Source organism: Carettochelys insculpta, chromosome 2 (assembly GCF_033958435.1).
Source record: "Carettochelys insculpta isolate YL-2023 chromosome 2, ASM3395843v1, whole genome shotgun sequence".
Classification (NCBI taxonomy): domain Eukaryota; kingdom Metazoa; phylum Chordata; order Testudines; family Carettochelyidae; genus Carettochelys; species Carettochelys insculpta.
The window spans coordinates 166,388,667-166,408,876 of record NC_134138.1 but is presented as its reverse complement, the minus strand read 5'-3'; the positions used below and the strand labels follow the sequence as shown (position 1 = coordinate 166,408,876).

The following is a 20,210-nucleotide window of genomic DNA, read 5'->3' as shown; positions in this document are numbered from 1 at the left end:
CGACAGCCCGGCGCCCTCCAAAACCAGCAGCATGGTGGGGTTCAAGTTCCTCTGCTTGAGTCCCTGACACTGTGGTCTACGGTGCCATGCTCAGGACCTGGCGTGCAGCACCCCATAACAATGTGGGCTGCGGTGCCGTCATGCTAGAGTAGCTCAGCACTTGGGAAGGCACCAGGCCTGCAGGTGCCAACACTGACGGCAGCGTATTTCCCAGTGCCTGCAGGGACAGTGCCCGAATTTGGGTTGGTGCCAACTGCACGGGTGCCAAAATAACCAAGGACACCACCACCATTAGCTCTCGAAACTGCTCTCATGGAAGTGCTTCCAGTGCAGCTGACGGTGCCACTCTTGGCACCTGAGGAGTGCCAAGCCCTAGTAAGGAGTCCCACAGCCTGCCCCTGTGTCTCATGGACTGCCCCTGGGGTCCAAGAGGGACATTGGGGAGTGTCCTGGGGGGGCATCTGCCAATCCCCCGCTGTGGGGCGACGAGACCAGTGCTAACGTCCACTACGCCGAGATGACCTCATACTCCCGCTCTGAGTCGTGCTGGAGTAAAAAGAGTCTGACTCTGATGCTGATGACCACGGCAGTGCGGCGGGACCCGTGATGCATGCCAACTTGTGTGTGTCCTGAATTGCATGATACGGGGCACCAAAGGAGGGGTCAGGAACCATGCTGGTGCCCCTGCTGGTTGTTCTGGTGCCTGCGCCTCGGGTGCATGCTCCTGCAGTGACAAGGACTCCCGGCATGGCGTCGGTCCCGGCACTGTTATCTGTAAGAGGCCCTGTGCAGCACTGAAAGCCTCCGGTGTTAAGAGCAGTCTCAGAGAGCACAGGCTCTCGCCTCGCACCAGCGCCAACACCCACACCTCATGACCCCAGTCATGGTGCGCTCTGGTGGACTCCTTAGCGGGTTGCCCATGCTTGGCCCTCTCATGTAACCAGCCCAGGTCTTGCCTCTTTTTCTTGCGTGGCACTGGGGACTAACTCCTATGGTGCTGGGAAGTGCTAGGCGCCAAGTCCTGGTCCCAGAGTCAGGAGGTTTCTGATGGCACCGACAGTGCCAGAGCACTCTGCACCAATGATGCATCGCTCTGAGCCCCAACAGGGAAATGTCTGATCACAAGGCTGCCTCCATCAGCAAAACCTTCAAGTGTTGCACCCTGTCCATCAAAGTTCTAGGCCTGAAGGCCTTGCAAAGGGTGCACCAGTCTCTGAGGTGTGCTTCACCAAAGCAGCTCAAACAAGTCTTCTGTGCATCACTTTTGGGCATTTGTTTGCCACATTTTGAACAGGTTTTAAAACCTGGAAAGCTGGGCATCCCCTGGTGCTAAAGTGCCAAAAGAGGTTAGAGTCCCACCTTGGCTCACTAAACGTTAATTAGAACTATTTACAACTAAGAGATAACTACCTATACTATTTACAACTATTTACACTATCAACTAATTTACAAGTAAAGGCTACCAGCCTAGTACACAAGAAGTGAGAGGACTCCAGCAACCGACAGCGCTGCAAGAAGGAACTGAGTGGTGGGGCAGGGCAAACGGTGCATATATGGGCCACCATACAGGCGCCACTCTGGGGGAGCGCTGCACCAACCCTCAGGCTATTGGCTTGGGCAAAAAGCTTCTGGCAACTGGGCATGCACCAGACCACACCCAACATGGAATGCATATGAGCAATAACTCAAAGAAGAATATTAAAATATAAGCCAGTGATAGGATTAAAGTCTAATCTTTCAGGATTCTGCAGATCTAGAAACAGAAGCTTTATATAATTAGAAAGGGTAACTGCCCATTTCCCAATAAAAGTTAGAGGGGGGAAAAAGTGGAACAGTTCTTGTTCCTAAGCCTACAAGGACCCAAGGTAACAAATGTAGAGGTTGTGATATTTTTATTAATTTTGAAAGCTATTTTAGATTATACTTAAAGGACTTCTCAGAGGCACTAGTTTTAAGATTCCTTTTGCTATTAAACCTGCACAGTAGTTGGACTCTTGGCAATGAGAATGAGCTTTATAGGCAGCAGAACACAAACAATTATTCCAGGGAAAGTTTCTGAAGCTCTGAAAACTTGAAAATATTTTAAGTATGCGTGACATACGCAGAAAACAAAATAATTCAAAATAAAAGATTTCAGACCCTTCTGCCTACTTTGTACCTTTCAGCTCGCACAAAGCAGCTGGAAACCTGGAATAATCATCTAAATACATAACTTGTGCAAGTAAAATTACACTTTTTCCTTCTGATTCTCCTAGTAGAGGATAATACTGTGAGAAAATTTGGCAAGGACATCCCCACATTCTAGCATTATCCAGTTTCTAGAATGGCCCCTATGAGCTATGAACACTTTTTATGTAATTGTTGGTAGTTTCCAAGATATTCTGAGTACTGCCAAAGACTGAACTGGTCCCAGGATCAGGCAAGTGTGCCACGTCATCTCCATCCTCCCTCAGATTGGGTGTTTTGTAGCTGCTGCTAAGGATGTAGTCCCCTACCATTATGAACACAGGATGACCTGCATTATTCATGAATGGGCAAAACTGTTATCCCAAAAGTTCACACTGATAAAACCTTCATGTTGTATCATACATACACGTATTTGCTATTCATATAAGCAAACCAAAAGCCTGTCAAAAAACCTAGTCTAATCTGTGCGCAAGCATTCACTGAAATTTAATATACTCCTTTAAATCTCCCATTCTGTGCTCTCAAGATGAATTGATATTCTTAAAATCATTGCGGAAAGCTCCTAGCTTACATGGTAGTAAAATGAGTAGTATAAACCATATGGTGCATGCTTCTTACCAGTGAGAGCACAAAATTGAGAAGGGCTGTCCCGCTGTAGAAGAGGATTGTCACTAATGTTGTTACCGTGGTAAAGAGAAGGCTCACATTACGACTCATAACGATCCACAAGGACTCCAGAATCTGGAAATGAAAAGAAATCAGATACATGAAGTCACTACTTTGACTAAAATTATCCAGAGTATAGACTTGGACAGAAAATAGTATCGCCCTTCAACATACTACCAAAGAATTATTTTGCTTTTTAAAAAAAGACTGGTTTTGGATTTGAAAAAAATCCAATATTTTTTTTTTTTTTTTTTACATAATACAATTTTTTTTATAAAAAACATTGCCTTTTGGACAAAAGGTATTCTCCATCAAAGTTTTTAAATGGATTTTTATAATGCTAATAAAATGGCATCATTTCTATATACAAGATTGTGTGAAGGCCAGTTTATTAGTGCTACTTTCATTTCAAGGAGTGAACTTCAGAAAAAAATCTCACCCTTTCATCAAAATTAAGCATGGCAGTTAAGGCAGACAACATGCCACAGTAACATTACTAAGCGGATTTAAAACTACTTCAGCTAAATTAAAATAAAATACTGTCATTTGTCTTCAATGTTTCAAATTAATTTGAGCTATTTGTCTTATTTGTTCAAACAATTAACTTAATATAGAAATTATGATTTTATGTGAAAACATACATTCAATTAGATTACGTACAGACAGTAAACTGTAGTTCATAACATAAAATGAGTAAGTGTTGGTTTCAGGGACTGGCTGGTAGCTTACTAGTTCCAAGTAACACAGAGATTGGTTTTGGAGATGGTCAGAAAAAAGTGACGAGACTTAGTACAAACAGATTGCACCAATTAGCTTGCTCAGGGAGTGATGTCCAAAAAAGGATAGCACAGGGCAGGTAAAAGTGAATGGAAATACACTGAAATAGTAGGAAGAGCCATAACAATGTAGGAATTTTGAAGTTCAGAAGAACAATTTTACAGCAGATACTAAAGTTGGTAAGGATACAGTGATGTTTAGACTGGGCCTCTGTATGCATGAAGTGAGGGTGGAAAGCTTAAAAGCATATTTTTAATAACAATTTTACAGAAGCCTTAAAGAAGAAACTGCAGAAGTACATTTGGGCCAGTATATATAACATAAGACAGATTTCTAAATTGTTTCACAAATCTGGTCTGAGTTTGAATCTGTCAGACAGCCTGAACCATGTGAGTTTTCCCATGATTTCTGGTTTGTTTACAGTTTCATTTGTACTGTATTCATTAATCAATTTTATTAAGACAAGATCATCCATTAGGAACACAACCACTAGAAAAAGCAGCTTATTATCACAATTTTTTTTTTTTTTTTTTTTTTTTTTACAAGATGCAGACTCTTAATTTAGAAATAATGGCAAAAGGAAGTATATAAGAGAAACCAGTCATCGGAACTTGTGCAAAGTATTTGGTATAGCTAGACTATGCTGTAAATAAAAGAAAAAACTAGAAGGAAAATGTACACATGCCCTTGGGAAAAGCTGAGTACAGTAAATTTATAAAACAAGCCTGTGCTATTATAGAAACCGTTTGTCTTGGATGCTTATGGTTCAATGCTGCCGGACTAAACTAGACTTCTTCCATTAGGAAAAACAGCTGACTCCATTTAAATGAAGATTTCCCTATTTTCTGAGGTCTGGATTGCTGACCTAGGGGTTAAACCACAATTTTAACAGTGAGACTTGGATTACCTTCATATGTTAATTTCTCTATTTAAATTCTGAATTAAGTGCAGACAAATCTTCCAGCATCAGATGCTTTAACAATTATGCTAGGAGAGGGATTGTTCTCCTCATTCCATAGATTCCAACTTATGCTTAAAGGCTGTGTCTTGCTTACCCTTCAGAAGACACCCCTTAAAACAGACAAACAGTAGCCCAGAAAAAAATCAATTTACCATGCACTAAGCCAGGGGGCTCTCTGGGTTATTACTGAAGAAGAGTTCGTATGAACTGTGAAGTTGGACAACTCCTTAGCAGGAGTTTTCAGGGCCACAAGAGACATCAAGATATTTAACTACTTGAATTAGACAGGTAGCTGAGTTAGTCTGTATCTTCAAAAACAACAAGAAGTCCTGTGACACCTTATAGACCAACAGATATTTTGGAGCATAAGCTTTCATGGGCAAAGACCCACTTTGTCAGATGCATGAGTAGCGGGGTTTCAGAGGAGGGTTTAAAGAGGGAGTCTCAGTCAAAAGGAGGGCCAGAGCTGATAAGGTCTGTTCAGTCACAAAGGATGTGACACATTATCAGCAGTTCATGTGGAGTTGTGAACATCAAGAGAGGAGAAACTGCTTTTGTAATGGGCTGACCACTCCCAGTCTCTGTTCAAGACAGGGTTGATGGAGTCAAATTTGCAAATAATTGCAGCTCTGAAGTCTCTCTTTGGAGTTTATTTTTGAAGTTTTTTGTTGTAGGACAACTACTTTTAAATCTGTTAAGTGTTCTGGTACACTGAAGTGCTCTACTGGTTTTTGTATGTTACCATTCCCAACGTCAAATTTATGTCCATTGAACATGCTAACTGATAATTTAATAATGGATGATTTGGTAAAAGCAGCCAGAGGATGAATCTAAGTGGATATGACCCAGGTCTTACACATCATATGGAAAGCTTCAAGTGGTTATGTATAGGTTTAGAAAGGGTCATTTTACTCTTAAGGATCCCAGCATGTTGTTTTTTTTTTAAAATATAATATAAAAGAAACAGGACAGAAGTGACTCTTCATTCTGACAAGTATCGGAGGGGTAGCCGTGTTAGTCTGGATCTGTAACAGCAACGAAGGGTCCTGTGGCACCTTGTAGACTAACAGAAAAGTTTTGAGCATGAGCTTTCGTGAGCACAGACTCACTTCATCAGATGCTGGTCTTGGAAATCTGCAGGGCCAGGTATAAATAAGCCAGAGCAAGGCTGGGGATATCCCTCTGGCTTATTTATACCTGGCCCTGCAGATTTCCAAGACCAGCATCTGATGAAGTGAGTCTGTGCTCACGAAAGCTCATGCTCAAAACTTTTCTGTTAGTCTATAAGGTGCCACAGGACCCTTCGTTGCTCTTCATTCTGAATAATTCAGAAAAAAAGTAAGGAGTCCCTTTTTTCAGAGGTTAAGAATTGAGAATCTGGCTGCATATTTCATAAGCAGGCAAAATCAGTCTGACAGACTCTTAGACAGAAATCAGGTAAAGTACCTGAAGCAGGAATAAAACGCTCTAACTTCTCCCTGTATATATCCTTGCATTATAAACAAACATACATACTGAACTTCTACTTATAATGAGAAGTCTTGGGGCAATTTATGGACTAACAGATTTTTGGAACATACGCTTTCATGGGCAAAGACCTGCTTCGTCAGATACATGCTCAGAATTGTACATGTGAAGGTGTATTTTGGTAGTCTTCTCAACAAGAAGCAGAATGAGCTAGAACTAATGCTCCTAACGCATTTACATACCACACGACTTTTCTACCACGAGCTTTAGGGCTATTGTCCCTTCTCTTACCAAAGAGGATGAATACTTAGGACTTCAAGGGCAGGGGAAAGAGAGATGACTTACAAATAAGTGAAGTTTGACTGCATTGTGTCAGCATAGTCACACCTTTAGCAGATGCCTAATATCTGCAGAGCTTGGAATGTTTTAGGGTATGTCCTCACTGCAAGTAAAAACCTATGACTGGCCCATGTTAGCTGACGTGGGCTTATGGGATTTAGGCTAAACAGCTCTTTAATTATGCTGCAGACACTGGGGTTTGGGCTGGAGCTCAAGCTATATTATCAAGTAAGGTGTGAGGGTCAGTCTATACTGTAGTTTGGAAGTCCCACAGCCCCAGCTCTCTGAGCCCACATCAACTGGGATAGGTCAGCTGGAAGTGCCTACTTGCAGCATACTTCCATTGATAGGCATAGCCACAGAAAGGTAGTTCTCTTTTTTCCCCTGACTTCTAAGAAGAATTACAGGTTTTTGTTAATGAATTTACTTTACTTTTAGCATTAGTGTCCAACTGCACACTTTAAGAGTTCCATGTTAGTGATGACTCTTCCTACTTTTTCAAAACTGTGCTGCAGCCTAGAAGTTTAACAAACTTTTCCTTTGAAAAATGAAGAGATCATTTTCAAAGGAAAAGTTTAAGTTAATGCTGCTACTCCATGAGGACTTATTTCGTCTGCTAGCGAATTCCTAGATTTCCTAGCAAAAACTCTTCTGCTACTTAAAAATTAACCACAGGCTAAATAAAAAGTTGTTCATTATCTGCCTTAAAAAGTTTTAGTATCTTGAAAGTACTGTGGTACTAGGTTGAGCCAATATCCTCACCCCAGTAATATTGGCCTAAAGAAGCTAAAGTTGTTTATTATGTCCAAGTACCAATCAACCTGACTGGCGCACAATCAGATTTTCATCTATTTTTAAATTTGCAATATCAGAGGAAGTAATACTTAAGCAAGCAGTCATGTACACAGGAGCCAGTAAGGGAATGCTGCCCACAAAGGACATGGAATCAGAATATACAGCTTTACACTATGCTCAGTCTACAGGACATCATAAAGCATGAGTGTGGAGGGAAGGACAGGTGTTTCCTATAACTGAGGATAAACTGTGAGGGTCAGCACTACAAACAGGAAAGCAAGTCAATTATAGGGTTTTCTTTTTCCTACTGCTAAACCAAAATTTAAACCAAAAATACGCTGATGTTGCGGGAACTATGTGAATGTTTTCTTTGAAAAATAAAAACAAAAATCCTTATTTTTAGGCTTTTGACCTTGTAAATATTTATCCTCCTCATGAAACTCTTTGTCATTCTATTGAGGTTATTATAGCACGCCCTTCACCATGGTATCCAAGAACTCTCCAGCAATGCATTAAGTGACATGACTAGCAACTGCAAGAATGCTTCCTCTCCTACTTCTTTTGCTAGGTGAGAAATTGCACATGGATTTAAAAACAAAACACTGTGCCATACATTTTTATTTATGAAAGGCAAAGTCAAAGAAGTGTGCCCTACACATCTGTAAGTCAATATTAATAAAGGATTAAACAAATCCTTTCTGAAAAAGGTTCACTGAAGTAAGCTTCCCTTGAGTTACTTCATTGTGTTCCATATTCAGGAGTCAAAACTGTAACATATTTAGAAGCACAAGATAAAAGAAATGAATACACACCTACCAGCCCATAGGAAGATGGGCCACAGGGGAAGCTTTAGTTTAAATTACCTCCATAAGAAATTCTGAAGGCTAGTACAAAAGTTCTGGATTGTTTTTTTTTTTGTTTGTTTTTTTTTGGGGGGGGGGGGGGGGAAATAGATAAACTAACAATTTACACACACACACTTTTTATATATTTTTTTTATATATATATATATATATATATATATATATATATATATATATATATATAGTTTAAAGTGATCAAGTTAAGAACTTCAAAGTACTTGCACTGTAGTTGGGATTCTGTACATTAACCATTCCTGACCTAATGGGCTATTTGAGTACAAGTCAGTTGATTCAGTATGAATTAATTTCAATGCAAAAAAAGGTTTTTGCCCCTTAAAGTGAGAAGGCCATTGCATTAACTCAGGGAACCACACAGTGTAAAATATTAATTTCTTTTCTTCACAGAGCTTCCACAAAGAAAGAATAAGCTGCCTTCCAAACAATGAATAACAATTTGGAAAAAAAAAAAAAAAAAAAAAAGAGGTTAGGGAACCAGCCTTTCAACCTTGATCAATATTTCCTTCAACTATGACCTAAATAGAATGAATTTTTTTTTTTTTAAAAACAGAGAAGCTACTTTGGGTCATACTTAAATGGTTAGTCATCAAAAACCTTTTCACGCTGATCTTGTCATTTAGTTTTTGCAACAATACACAGATTTCATTTCATTTTTAGGAGTTTGAAAAACAATATAGACCACTTTAATTCAACTTCTTTGCTTTCTCCACAACGATAAACGAATGGTAATATTTACTTTAAAAAAATTGACACAGAAATGGAGCAAATGAATACTTGATGAGGAAAAATGCTGTAGCCAGAGATTCATAAAGTTAGTTCTAAGAGTAAAAAAAAAATCAAAGTTTACAGAAACTAAAAGACTTAAAACTAACTTGAACACCACACACTAATCTTGCAATAATGTTATCTAGTGGGAGAAATTATATTAACAGGGATACTGAGAGTACAAAGGTGTTTATTGATCATAATTAGGGCTTCATTTACTCATCATAACTAGAGCCTGCTGTCCATGTGGCCCTGGGCTCCAGGCAACTGGCCCTGGGAACCACCGAGGCCAGGCGTCTGCAACCAAAATAGCAAGAAGAGCTACTTTTCAAACTAAGTTACAAAAATCAGTCCCTCAAGAGCTGCAATGCATATGAATAGGCGCCAGTCCCTAATAAATAACATCAAACTGTGCTATTTATCACCCCTATTTCAAGAACAGCACAAACAACGATTTGTACCATTTAGAAAGTTAAGTTACCCCCATCTCCAGGCTTTACCCACCTCAGCCCCTAAATCTGTCCCTTACTGCCAAGCTTTATCCCCCATCCCACAAACCTGCCCCCCAACCCCAGGCTTAACCCCTCTGAGCCCCAACTTCCCTCCCCCTGCCTCCAGGCTTAACCCCTCTGAGCCCCAACCTTGTCCCTGCCTGCTTAACGCGCCTCAGTGTGCACAATTCAGCAGCGACTGCACCCAACACTCCTCCCTGCCATCTCCTCCTCGTTCTCGGTGCAGCTGCGTGGCTCCAGCAGGAGTGGGCTCAGCTGGCCTCTCCGCAGCTCTCCTGCCAGCTTAGCCTTCCTCTCACATGGGGCGGCTCCCTGCTCAGCTGGCTCTCTCTTCCAGGCTCCCTGCCGCAGCTGACTACTGAGCATCTCTGGCTGCGGCCGCTTAAACAAAAGAACGAAATTTTCAGACTTATGTTTAGGCGGCAGCGGCTATCAGAGCCGCAAATGGCTCTTTAAAGAGCTGCGTGCAGCTCCAAAGCCACAGGTTGCTGACCACTGACCTAGGCAGTGGCTGTTACAGGGCGTGCTCCATTGATTCCCCAAGTACAACTAGGAGAAGTAGATAAGTTGCAGGGTAGAGAGAGAATCCAGAGTGACCTGGATAAATTGGAGGATTGGGCCAAAAGAAATCTGATGCAGTTCAGCAAGAAGTGTAGAGTCCCTCAATTGGGATGGAAGAATCCCAAGCATTGTTATAGGCTACGGACTGACTGGCTAAGCAGCTGTACAGGGTAAAGGGACCTAGGGATTATGGTGGATGAAAGGCTGGATATGAGTAAACAGCGTGCTCTTGTAGCCAAGAAGACTAACAGCATATTAGGGTGCATTAGGAGGAGCATTTCAAGCAGTTCTAGAGAAGTGTTGTTCCCCTCTATTCAGCACTGGTGAGTCCACATCTGGAATACTGTATCCAGTTTTGGGCCCCCCAGTATAAAAAGTATGCAGATGTGCTGGAGCAGGTTCAGCGGAGGGCAGCTAAAATGATTAAGGGGCTGGTGCACAAGACCTATGAGGACAGGCTGAGGGATTTGAGCTTGTTTAGTTTACAGAAGAGAAGACTTAGGGGTGATAAAATAGCAGCCTTCAACTTCCTGAAGGGGAGCTCTAAAAAGAAGGGTGAGAAACTGTTCTCAGTGGTGTCAGATGGCAGAACAAGGAGCAATGGTCTGAAATTAAAAAGGCAGAGGTATAGGTCGGATATTAGCCAAAACTACTTCACCAGGAGGGTTGTGAAGCATTGGAATGCGTTGCTTTACAGAGGTGGTGGATTCTCCATCCCTTGAGGTTTTTAAGTCCCAGCTTGACAAGGTCCTTGCTGGGATGACTTAGTGGGGGTTGATCCTGCTTGAAGCATGGGACTGGAATAGATGACCTCCTGAGGTCCCTTCCAGCCCTATGATTCTATACAAGATTCAAATCAGGAACAATTTACAATATACGTCCGGGAAAGGTCACAGGCTCTGTTTTTGTTTTTCTTGCCCATGACCTATTCATGATGTTTTCCTAAAAATACCTATAATTAACATCATAGTCTCAATCATAATCCATTATGTTTGTCACTTTGCTGATGTGGAGATTCACAACTGCTTTAAGTATCAGAGACGTAGGCGTGTTAGTCTGTAACTTCAAAACCAACAAGAAGTCCTGTGGCACCTTATAGACTAAACATATATTTTGGAACATAAGCTTTTGTGGGGAAAGACCCACTTTGTCTCATGCATCTGACGAAGCGGGTCTTTGCCCACAAAAGCTTGTGCTCCAAAATATATGTTAGTCCATAAGGTGCCACAGGACAACTGGTGTAACAACAGGTCCAAAGACGATACTGGAACTGTTGCTTTTGCCTCTAATTTTTCATGCATTTTGAGTACTGTGTTATTGTAAATGGTTAAAAAAAATTACATTCAATATCCACATCAGTTTACAAATTGAATATTAATCATCAGGTTAATTGACAAAGATATATACCGAAAGGAACGTCTCAATGTTCTCATGAACAAATGAAGCAACATCCTGCCAGTCCAGAATGTCTCCCAGCCAGCTGTTCTGACGATTTATATGCAGCTTTTGTCCTTTGTGTCTTCCAGAATACGTTACATTCTGAAAAATGAAGCAACATATTTAAGACAAAAATTAAATCTCAGCCTATGTTTACAGTATCTCTGATAGTCAACCTAAAGCATGCAACACATTTTAAATAAGATAGCTGGAGTCAACATAACTTAAGTAACTTTACTTAGAAATTCCTTAAATAAGTTTAGAAGTAAAAGTATGTCTCCTATGTAGAAAAGGGGTTTATTTGGACTAAGCAGCAGCAGCTTGTCAAGACAGCCCTTTCCTCTGGAGTGCACTTTTTCTGCTCCAGAATCTACGCTATCATCTAAAACACAGACAGAATCTACAGCTTGTATGTTTGAGAGGAAAAACTTCAAAAGGTGAAGTAACAGACAGAACACAGTACTATCTTCAGAGGACAACTTCACATAATCCGACAAGTGTGACCTGAACCTATTTAGTTAAAACCTAGGTGTGGACTTAGTTTAGTTATTTTATTGCTCGCTATTTTGCGCACAAATACCTATCCATCTTAATGCAAGTAGCATACTATTTTTTTTTCCAATGCAGGCCAGGGTGGAAAATGCAAGAGCAAACTTAAATAACTGACCATTTCTCCTGAGGTGCCCATTGTTTTGAAGTTTCATCATGTAATATATTCTAAAGTACTAGGGGCTGATCCAATGACTGAAAAAAAATCAGCTGAGTGCCTCCCATACACTTTTGATGTCACTGAATTTGATCTTGAATAATCACATCACAAAATTAAGCTGTACATATTACAAATAAAGCAAGATGCATTTTGCATGCCCAAACCCAATGAAAATACTTGAAATACCGCTCATGTATGTAATGTTTAACAGTTGACCCAAGGCACACACCCTGAACTATTATAATTTGTACACAGCAAAGTCGTGACATTTGCGAGGTAAACGTTTGTCAATTTAATTTTTCATGAGTGGCTCACCCAGCAGATCAACAACCACACGAATGAAGGTGGCTTTAGGTGGAGCACCGAGCAAGGTGGCAGAACGATGAAGAGCAAAGGAAAACTGGAAACGTGAGGGGTGGGGGTCTTTCCCCCCTGCCGGCTCTCTGCAGCCAGGAGAAAAAGTGAAACTGACTTCCCCAGTCACGCTTTCCTGTCCTGGACTCAACAGGCAGGTGGGTGGATCGAGCTTCCCAACAGCTCTTCTCCCTGGCCTGCCAGCCACAGATACCACTGCATTGACCCTGTACTAACTAACCATAGCCCCCTGCCCACTTCAGGCCCTTTCCCCAGCCACCATGGGGTCACTGATGAGGCAGGGGGCAGAAGCAGAGGATTCCCCACAAGCACACATGCACACCCCGGGGCTGCGGGCGGAGCAGTGCAGAGGGTGGGCGAGGCCAGGGTGTGGGGCCACAGTACCCGTGCTGTAAGTCAGGTGCAAAGGGGGCCAGGTGTTGGTGTTGCTTCAGGAGCTGCGGCAGCTCTGGCTGTGCTGACATGCCCACACCACAGTGGCAGCCACTGGCCCCAGCCCAGACTATAAACAGTAGGGTGCCCAACCCTGCCTCTAGCCGGGGCACAGCCTGGCCAGCGACCGACTCTCAACAGCCACGCTGCCGGGCTCTTCCTCCCATCACTGCTGCCCAGAGCTGCCTGGTAGCCTGCCGAATTCCGTTCCCCCGGCAGGAGTAAAATGGGGTAAAATCATAGTCATGAAATTATATTTGCGAAATTCACCATTAGCGAGGGCTCTTAACACTGAACCCTCGTGAATGGCACCATCTTATGGTACATGTGTACAAAAATTTTGCAATTCCAGGGTATATAGTTTGATGTACATAATCATAACACTTATATTTAAGACTAAAGCAAACAGGTTATATAAACTGCAGCTAAATTAACTCCTTACAGACTTCTCAATTGAGTTATGGTACCGGGCAATCTTAGGAACCTAGGAATTTACATATTTCTTCACAACTGTGATCTATATAGTATAGTATCCTGTCTCCAACAGTGGCCAGCACCAAATGTTTCAGAGAAAGATGCAAGCACCTATGTAAGATATGCTGAACCTGCTACATGAGCTCTTATCTTAATCAAACATTTAGATGCCACATGAAAACCTTATTATTCAATCACTTTTTGAATCTTGCCAGGTTCAACAACATTCTGCAACTATGAATGCAACAGATGTTGGCTATTTAAATAGTCAAGTGGTAAAGTAAAGTAGTAAACTGTGTGAAGTAATATTTCCTTTTGTCTTTCACTGAATGTTTTCTTGTTGGGTTGAGACAGACAGGGAGGCTCTGTTCCCAGCCTTTTCCATAACACCTTAAAAAACAACTCTTCATTTCCATTTTAATGAAAACAATTCCAATCTTCTCAAACTGTTTTCATATGTAACAAGCAGTCCTGTAACACCTTAGACACTGACTAATTTATTAGGTCATGAGCTGTCAGGGGTAAGACCCACCATGCCTGGATCACTCTCCTCCCCTCCCCTCCCCTGCCTTCCCTTCCCCAGGCTTCTGGGGGAAGGAGAAGTCTCAATGTGCCAGCAAAGTGAGGAGAGGAAGCATGCAGTGACTACCACAGACCTGAAAGGCACTAATCTCTCCTCCCCCTTTCTCCTCCCTTCTTGCAGAATGCACAGCTGCAGAAACTACTTTTGGCCTTATTATGACTGGAAGCAGACCAAGTTAAGCAGGTTCCTTAAGACCTTTGTGTAGTTCCTGCTGCACAAAGGAGACTTAAAAGCCAGCATTTGTCCTCACATCCCTATTCACAGAATCATAAAACACTTGAATTGGAAAGGACCTTGAGAGGTCATTGAGTCCATTCCCATGCCCTCTCAGCAGGACCAAGCACTGTCTAGACTATCCCTATTAGAGGTATCTAACCTGCTCTTAAATATCTCCAGTAACGGAGATTCCACAACCTCCTCTCCTCAAACATATTTCTTTTTCTTGTATTTAACTGTGAGCTGTCCATGCAGGCAGCTTGCATGTGCTCTAGAAACATATCTTTCCATGTTTGTTTCCTCCTTTGTATCTGTCCTAATCTAATAGCTGGTGGAGGGCTGGGTGTGGTGGTCAATGAACCCACTGTTGAGCACACTGTAAAAAAATATAAGTGAAGGCCAGACATTAGGGACATTTACTGTAGATAAGTGTTACAACACACAAAGGAATTTTAAGAAAGAGCCTTTGTGCCACAACTGTTTGAAGCTGGACAGGTTTCACGTTAGCCTTGCAATGATGTCTCCACAGATTTGAAAACAGTGCACAAACACTTTTGGTGGTTGTTTTCCAAGGAGAGTGGGAGGAGGAAAGTGCGCTGTGGGAGGCTGATGAGACACACTCAGAAGTAACCATGGCAGTTTTTTGTCCCACAATGCAAGGGGGCAACAGGAACTCTGGGATAGGTACCCACAGGGTATTGCTGACACAGTCAAAACTGCCCACCCTAACAGGAATGCACTGCATCCACTTCATGTCCTGGTATGGACATGAACCCTCAACTTTACAAAAATCAGGTGCTTAAAAAAAAAGTCAGCCTTAAATTCCACCTAATTTCTTTGTGCAGACATACCCTGAGGGAGTGGCAAACTACTTAATGAACTTTCTCTGAACAAGTGTCGGAGGGGTAGCCATGTTAGTCTGGATCTGTAACAGCAACGAAGGGTCCTGTGGCACCTTATAGGCTAACAGAAAAGTTTTGGGCATGAGCTTTCGTGAGCACAGACTCACTTCATCAGATGCTGGTCTTGGAAATCTGCAGGGCCAGGTATAAATAAGCCAGAGCAAGGCTGGGGATAACAAGGTTAGCTCAGTCAGCAACAGTGAGGCTCACTATCAGCAGTTATCTGGAGGTGTGAACACCAAGGGAGGGGAAGTTGCTTTTGTATTTAGCCAGCCATTCACAGTCTTTGTTTAAGCCTGAACTGAGGGCATCGAATTTGCAGATGAATTGTAGCTCAGAAATTTCTCTTTGGAGTCTAGTCCTGAAATTTCTTTGCTGTAGGATAGCTACTTTTAAGTCTGCTACTGTGTGGCCTGGGAGATTGAAGTGCTCTCCTACGGGTTTTTGTATATTGCCATTTCTGATACCTGATTTGTGTGTGTTTATTCTTTTACGTAGAGACTGTCCAGTTTGTCCGATGTATATAACAGAGGGGCATTGCTGGCACATGATGGCATAAATTATATTGGTAGATGTGCAGCTGAATGAACCCACGATGGTGTGGCTGATCTGGTTAGGTCCTGTAATGGTGCAGCTGGTGTAGATATGTGGGCAGAGCTGGCAATGAGGTTTGTTGCATGGATGGGTCCCTGAGTTAGAGAGACTGTGGTGCGGTGTCTAGTTGATGGTTAGGATTTGCTTCAGGTTGGCAGGTTGTCTGTGGGCAAGGATTGGTCTGCCTCCCAAGGCCTGTGAAAGTGGGGGATCATTGTCCAGAATGGGTTGTAAATCCCTGATGATGCTCTGTGGAGGTTTTAGCTGAGGACTGTAGGTGATGGCTACTGGTGTTCTGTTGGCTTCTCTCTTGGGCTTGTCCTGTAGTAACAGGCTTCGTGGCACACGTCTGGCTCTGTTGATCTGTTTTTTCACTTCCTCAGGTGGATATTGCAGTTTCAGCAATGCTTAGTAGAGATCCTGTAGGTGTTTGTCTCTGTCGGAGGGGTTGGAGCAAATGCGGTTATATCTTAGTGCTTGATTGTAGACAATGGATTGTGTGGTGTGTCTGGGATGGAAGCTGGAGGCATGAAGGTAGGCATAGCGGTCAGTGGGTTTACGGTACAGGGTGGTATTGATGTGACCATCGTGTATTAGCACCGTGGTGTCCAGGAAGTGGATCTCCTGTGTGGACTGTTCCAGGCTGAGGTTGATGTTGGGGTGAAAGTTGAAGTCCCGGTGGAATTCCTCCAGAGTCTCCTTCCCATGGGTCCAGATGATGAAGATGTCATCAATGTAGCCTACGTAGACACGGGGTGTTAGTGGACGAGAGCTAAGGAACCGCTGTTCCAGGTCAGCCATGAAAATATTGGCATATCAAGGGGCCATGAGGGTACCCATAGCTGTGCCGACGATTTGAAGGTATATATCATCGCCAAATCTGAAATAGTTGTGTGTGAGGATAAAGTTACAGAGCTCAGCCATCAGATATGCTGTAGCATCATCAGGGATACTGTTCCGGACAGCATTTATTCCATCTTTGTGTGTGATGTTGGTATAGAGAGCCTCTACATCCATGGTGGCTAGGATTGTGTTTTCTGGTAGGTTATCAATGTATTGCAGTTTTCTCAGGAAGTCAGTGGTGTCTCGGAGACAGCTGGGAGTGCTGGTGGTATAGGGTCTGAGGAGAGAGTCCACATAACCAGACAGTCCTTCAGTGAGAGTGCCAATGCCCGAGATGATGGAGCGTCCAGGATTTCCAGGTTTGTGGATCTTGGGTAGTAGGTAGAACAGCCCCGGACAGGGCTCTAGAGGTGTGTTGGTATAAATCTGTTCTTGTGCTTGTGTAGGGAGTGTCCTAAGCAGATGGTGTAGTTTCTTAGTGTATTCCTTGGTGGGATCTGAGGAAAGCAGCCTGTAAAATTTGGTATTGGAGAGTTGTCTGGAAGCCTCCTTCTGGTAGTGAGACCTGTTCATGATGACAGCAGTTCTCTGAACAAGGGAGCCTTGCAATCAAACATCTGCAGTGTACGACTGGAGCTGGGGGGCGGGGGGACGACCAGCCAGCTCCTTTCTATTGTTGATTCATGAGCAACTGAAATCAATGTCACTCAGTTGTGTGTATTACCTATTCTTCATTCAAGAAATGCCTGTTACGATCATTTGCTACCAAGAAGCTTATCCACTGAACCACAGCTATAAAATTTAAAGAAAGTTTCAGACCTAATCCTTGATGAGATCCATTTAAGCTCCAACATAGAAAGTCCAAGATCACAAGACTCACGTGTCCAGGATTAACCCTGCAATTTCTCGTGGAAGAATATGAACTCTGCACGTTGACTGCCTATTGAACTGTCACCTTTTAAATTGATTCCAGAAGAGTTCTGTTTGTTTTTTGTCCCTTTTTTTTTTATTTTTTTAAACACACGAATCCGCAGTCTCCCCAACTCTGCAATGAAATGGACCTAAGAATTCTGTTGATAGCTGTATGTACACTGAATTGAAACTTTCTTTTTTCCTTTAGGAAATCTTAGATTTAATTAACAAAGTTGGCTGTAAGCATATATTCAGAAGAGATATGAAAGTCACTGATTGGGTAGGTAATGTGTCCAAACTTTATATATGATAAATAAAGTTCTTAGCCTCTCCTGGTGTGTTAGGTTTGGCTGTCTGGACAGGAACCAGCAACTAGATTGCTCAAAAGGAACTTTATTTTGACCTCCTGGTAACCAGTAAGATATTATAGAAGTTGTTTGGTTACTAGCTTGGTGAAATCTAATTACAGAATAAACCACCCGTTTTGGGGCATTATCTGCCCTATTTTTACGTAAATTGCCCTGATTGAACATTCTCAGTATAGCCCCTCCACTAAGCATTTTTAACAGTTTCCACCTATAAGGACTTCTCTTCATTTACTCTTGAATTTAGGAAATTTTTGACAAGCCTTCTCAATTAAGGGTGGCTTTTTTATATTTAGAGTATCTATTTGTAGGTACCTTATGTACACAGCCATATTACCTCTTGTGACATCACTTCATCTAAAAGAGTAACCCTGATTTTCTTTTCCATTTTGACAGTCACAGTAAGATAATATTGTTACCAGAAATACAGTGATCTTCTTGTTAAGTTACAAACAAACATTTTAGGAGTTAATTTATATAAGTATAATGCCATGGAGTCCCAGGAAATTTAAATACACAAAAGTCAAATAATTGAGATAAACTAGGGGGCCACTGCTACGGAGGACATGCAAAAATAGAGACAGAACAAAATTAAGAGTAATTTTACTCAATTATAGTTTTTAAAAGGTACGTGATTTAAAAATACAAAAAAAAAAGCAATCATAACATTGTCTAATGGATTTTTCTTTACTTTCCTTGTTTTGTTTTAAGTATAAACAGTAATGATGACGCCCAAAATTAAGTTCACTCTAGTAAGTTCTAAGAGATTCCTGTGTGCACATTCTCTCATAATCTGAATGCTAATTCAGATTCAAAATGTGGTAACAGTGAAAATACAGTGAAGTAGAAAATTCTGTTGTCTCAATTTCAAATGAATATTTCATTCTCAGGTTTCACAAATATATATAAATTACATTTAATTTTACTGCAAAGAAATAAAAACTCAGTGAAAAGGTCTAACATGATAAAGCACATTTGTATATACATACATACGAAACGTGCACTAAAGTAGAACATATAAAGATATGTAAATTCTCATGTGCAAAGGGTCAGAATTCTGGATGAACTGGAAACCTAGTTCTAGAAAAACCTAACTTGCTCATATGAAGTCAACACTAACACTCCATTAACTTCTTTCATAATAAAAGTTTTTAAAAAACCCTCTTACTTACCAAGTATGTTTTTAAAGGTTATCATCAATCAGTCAAAAATAAAAAGTGATATTTACAACACGTATCAGTTACTCACCTTAACAAACCACGAGTGATAAAGTCTGTCCCAGAGCTCTAGCACTTGCTTTTCAATCACAGCCGTGTTGTTTACTTTCTCTCCCAGTATCTTATGGAGCTAAAATATACAGAAGTTCTAGATTATGGTGAGAACTTGAAGCTACCAGCTATGGCTGAACTTAAAGCCAGACCACCCACATTAGGTTTTCACTGAATGCTTAGCACAGGTCCAAAAAAAAATATGCAAAAACTCAGTATCCCCACGTACATGCCACATGCATTGTAGAAAACGCAGCTGACAGCACATAATATCTTACCCAACACAAACAATTTTGCCACATTAAATGGAAATAGATGAGACTCCTCCCCAATGAAACACTCAGCTAAAAGAGCTGTCAAACCCTTGTACACAGTCAATACCCTCAAAGAGATCTGAGAGGTGTATTAGATGTTATAATGCTTATGTGGGGACTATGTAAGATCCTGACATCCTCCCAAGGAAAGCTGAACTCAGTGCGTTAGAGCCTGGAACTTCAAAAGAATAGTCACTCTGGAGATGGATAGATCTGTTTTCAGACTCTAAAATGAAAGCAGTCTGCATCAGATCTGGGGAGCAACACAATTAAAATAATTCCCAAACATGGGCTTTACTCCAATAAACAAATTGGAATGAATACATCTTCAGTAAAAAAAATTAAAAAGTTAACTAAAGTAACCCAAGAGATACCATCTGACATATACAAGAAGGAAAAACTGCATAGGTCATTCCCTTATTCTGTGATGGAATGAAAAGCAAAACATTAAAATAATAATAAAAGTGTTCTTACTTTGTGTGTAATCCATTCTCGGCCATACTGATACACATTGTTAGCAGCTGAATTGAGGGCTTTTTGAAAGACCTGAGCTTCAGGGAGCCAGCTGATATTTTTAAAAAAGGAAAGTATAAATCCAATTATCTTCAATACTTCTCAACCATTTCATGCAGTACCTCACACACTAAAAGTAACAAAAGGTTTCCAACTGACAGGCAGAAAGAGTTTAAACATGCATCAACTAACACCTTTGTTAAAGCGAGAATAGTTGCTCTTCAAATGACAAAATGAAGAAAATATAAAAAGCAGTGTAAGATACAGATTACATCTTTTAGATTTCACTCTAAGGCTGGCTAGGAAAAATTTCTTGAAACTTACCAAATTTAACTTTAGTAGAGTTTTGTTCATCTATATGC

General features: G+C 41.4%; 1 protein-coding gene across 3 annotated transcripts in view; it reads right to left on the bottom strand.

Moving 5' to 3' along the window:
• Positions 1-20,210, bottom strand: part of TMEM245 (transmembrane protein 245) — a 140,776-nt gene that overhangs the window by 63,633 nt on the left and 56,933 nt on the right. For all 3 annotated transcript variants that reach the window (XR_012644536.1, XM_074988001.1, XM_074988002.1), the window contains 4 exons: positions 19,810-19,900; positions 19,002-19,100; positions 11,319-11,450; positions 2,806-2,928 (listed from right to left, as the gene is read on the bottom strand). Coding sequence is in view for 2 of the 3 variants with exons in the window: in XM_074988001.1 (XP_074844102.1) it covers positions 2,806-2,928; positions 11,319-11,450; positions 19,002-19,100; positions 19,810-19,900 (445 nt within the window). In the remaining variant the exon portion in view is untranslated. The remainder of the gene's footprint in view (positions 1-2,805; positions 2,929-11,318; positions 11,451-19,001; positions 19,101-19,809; positions 19,901-20,210) is intronic.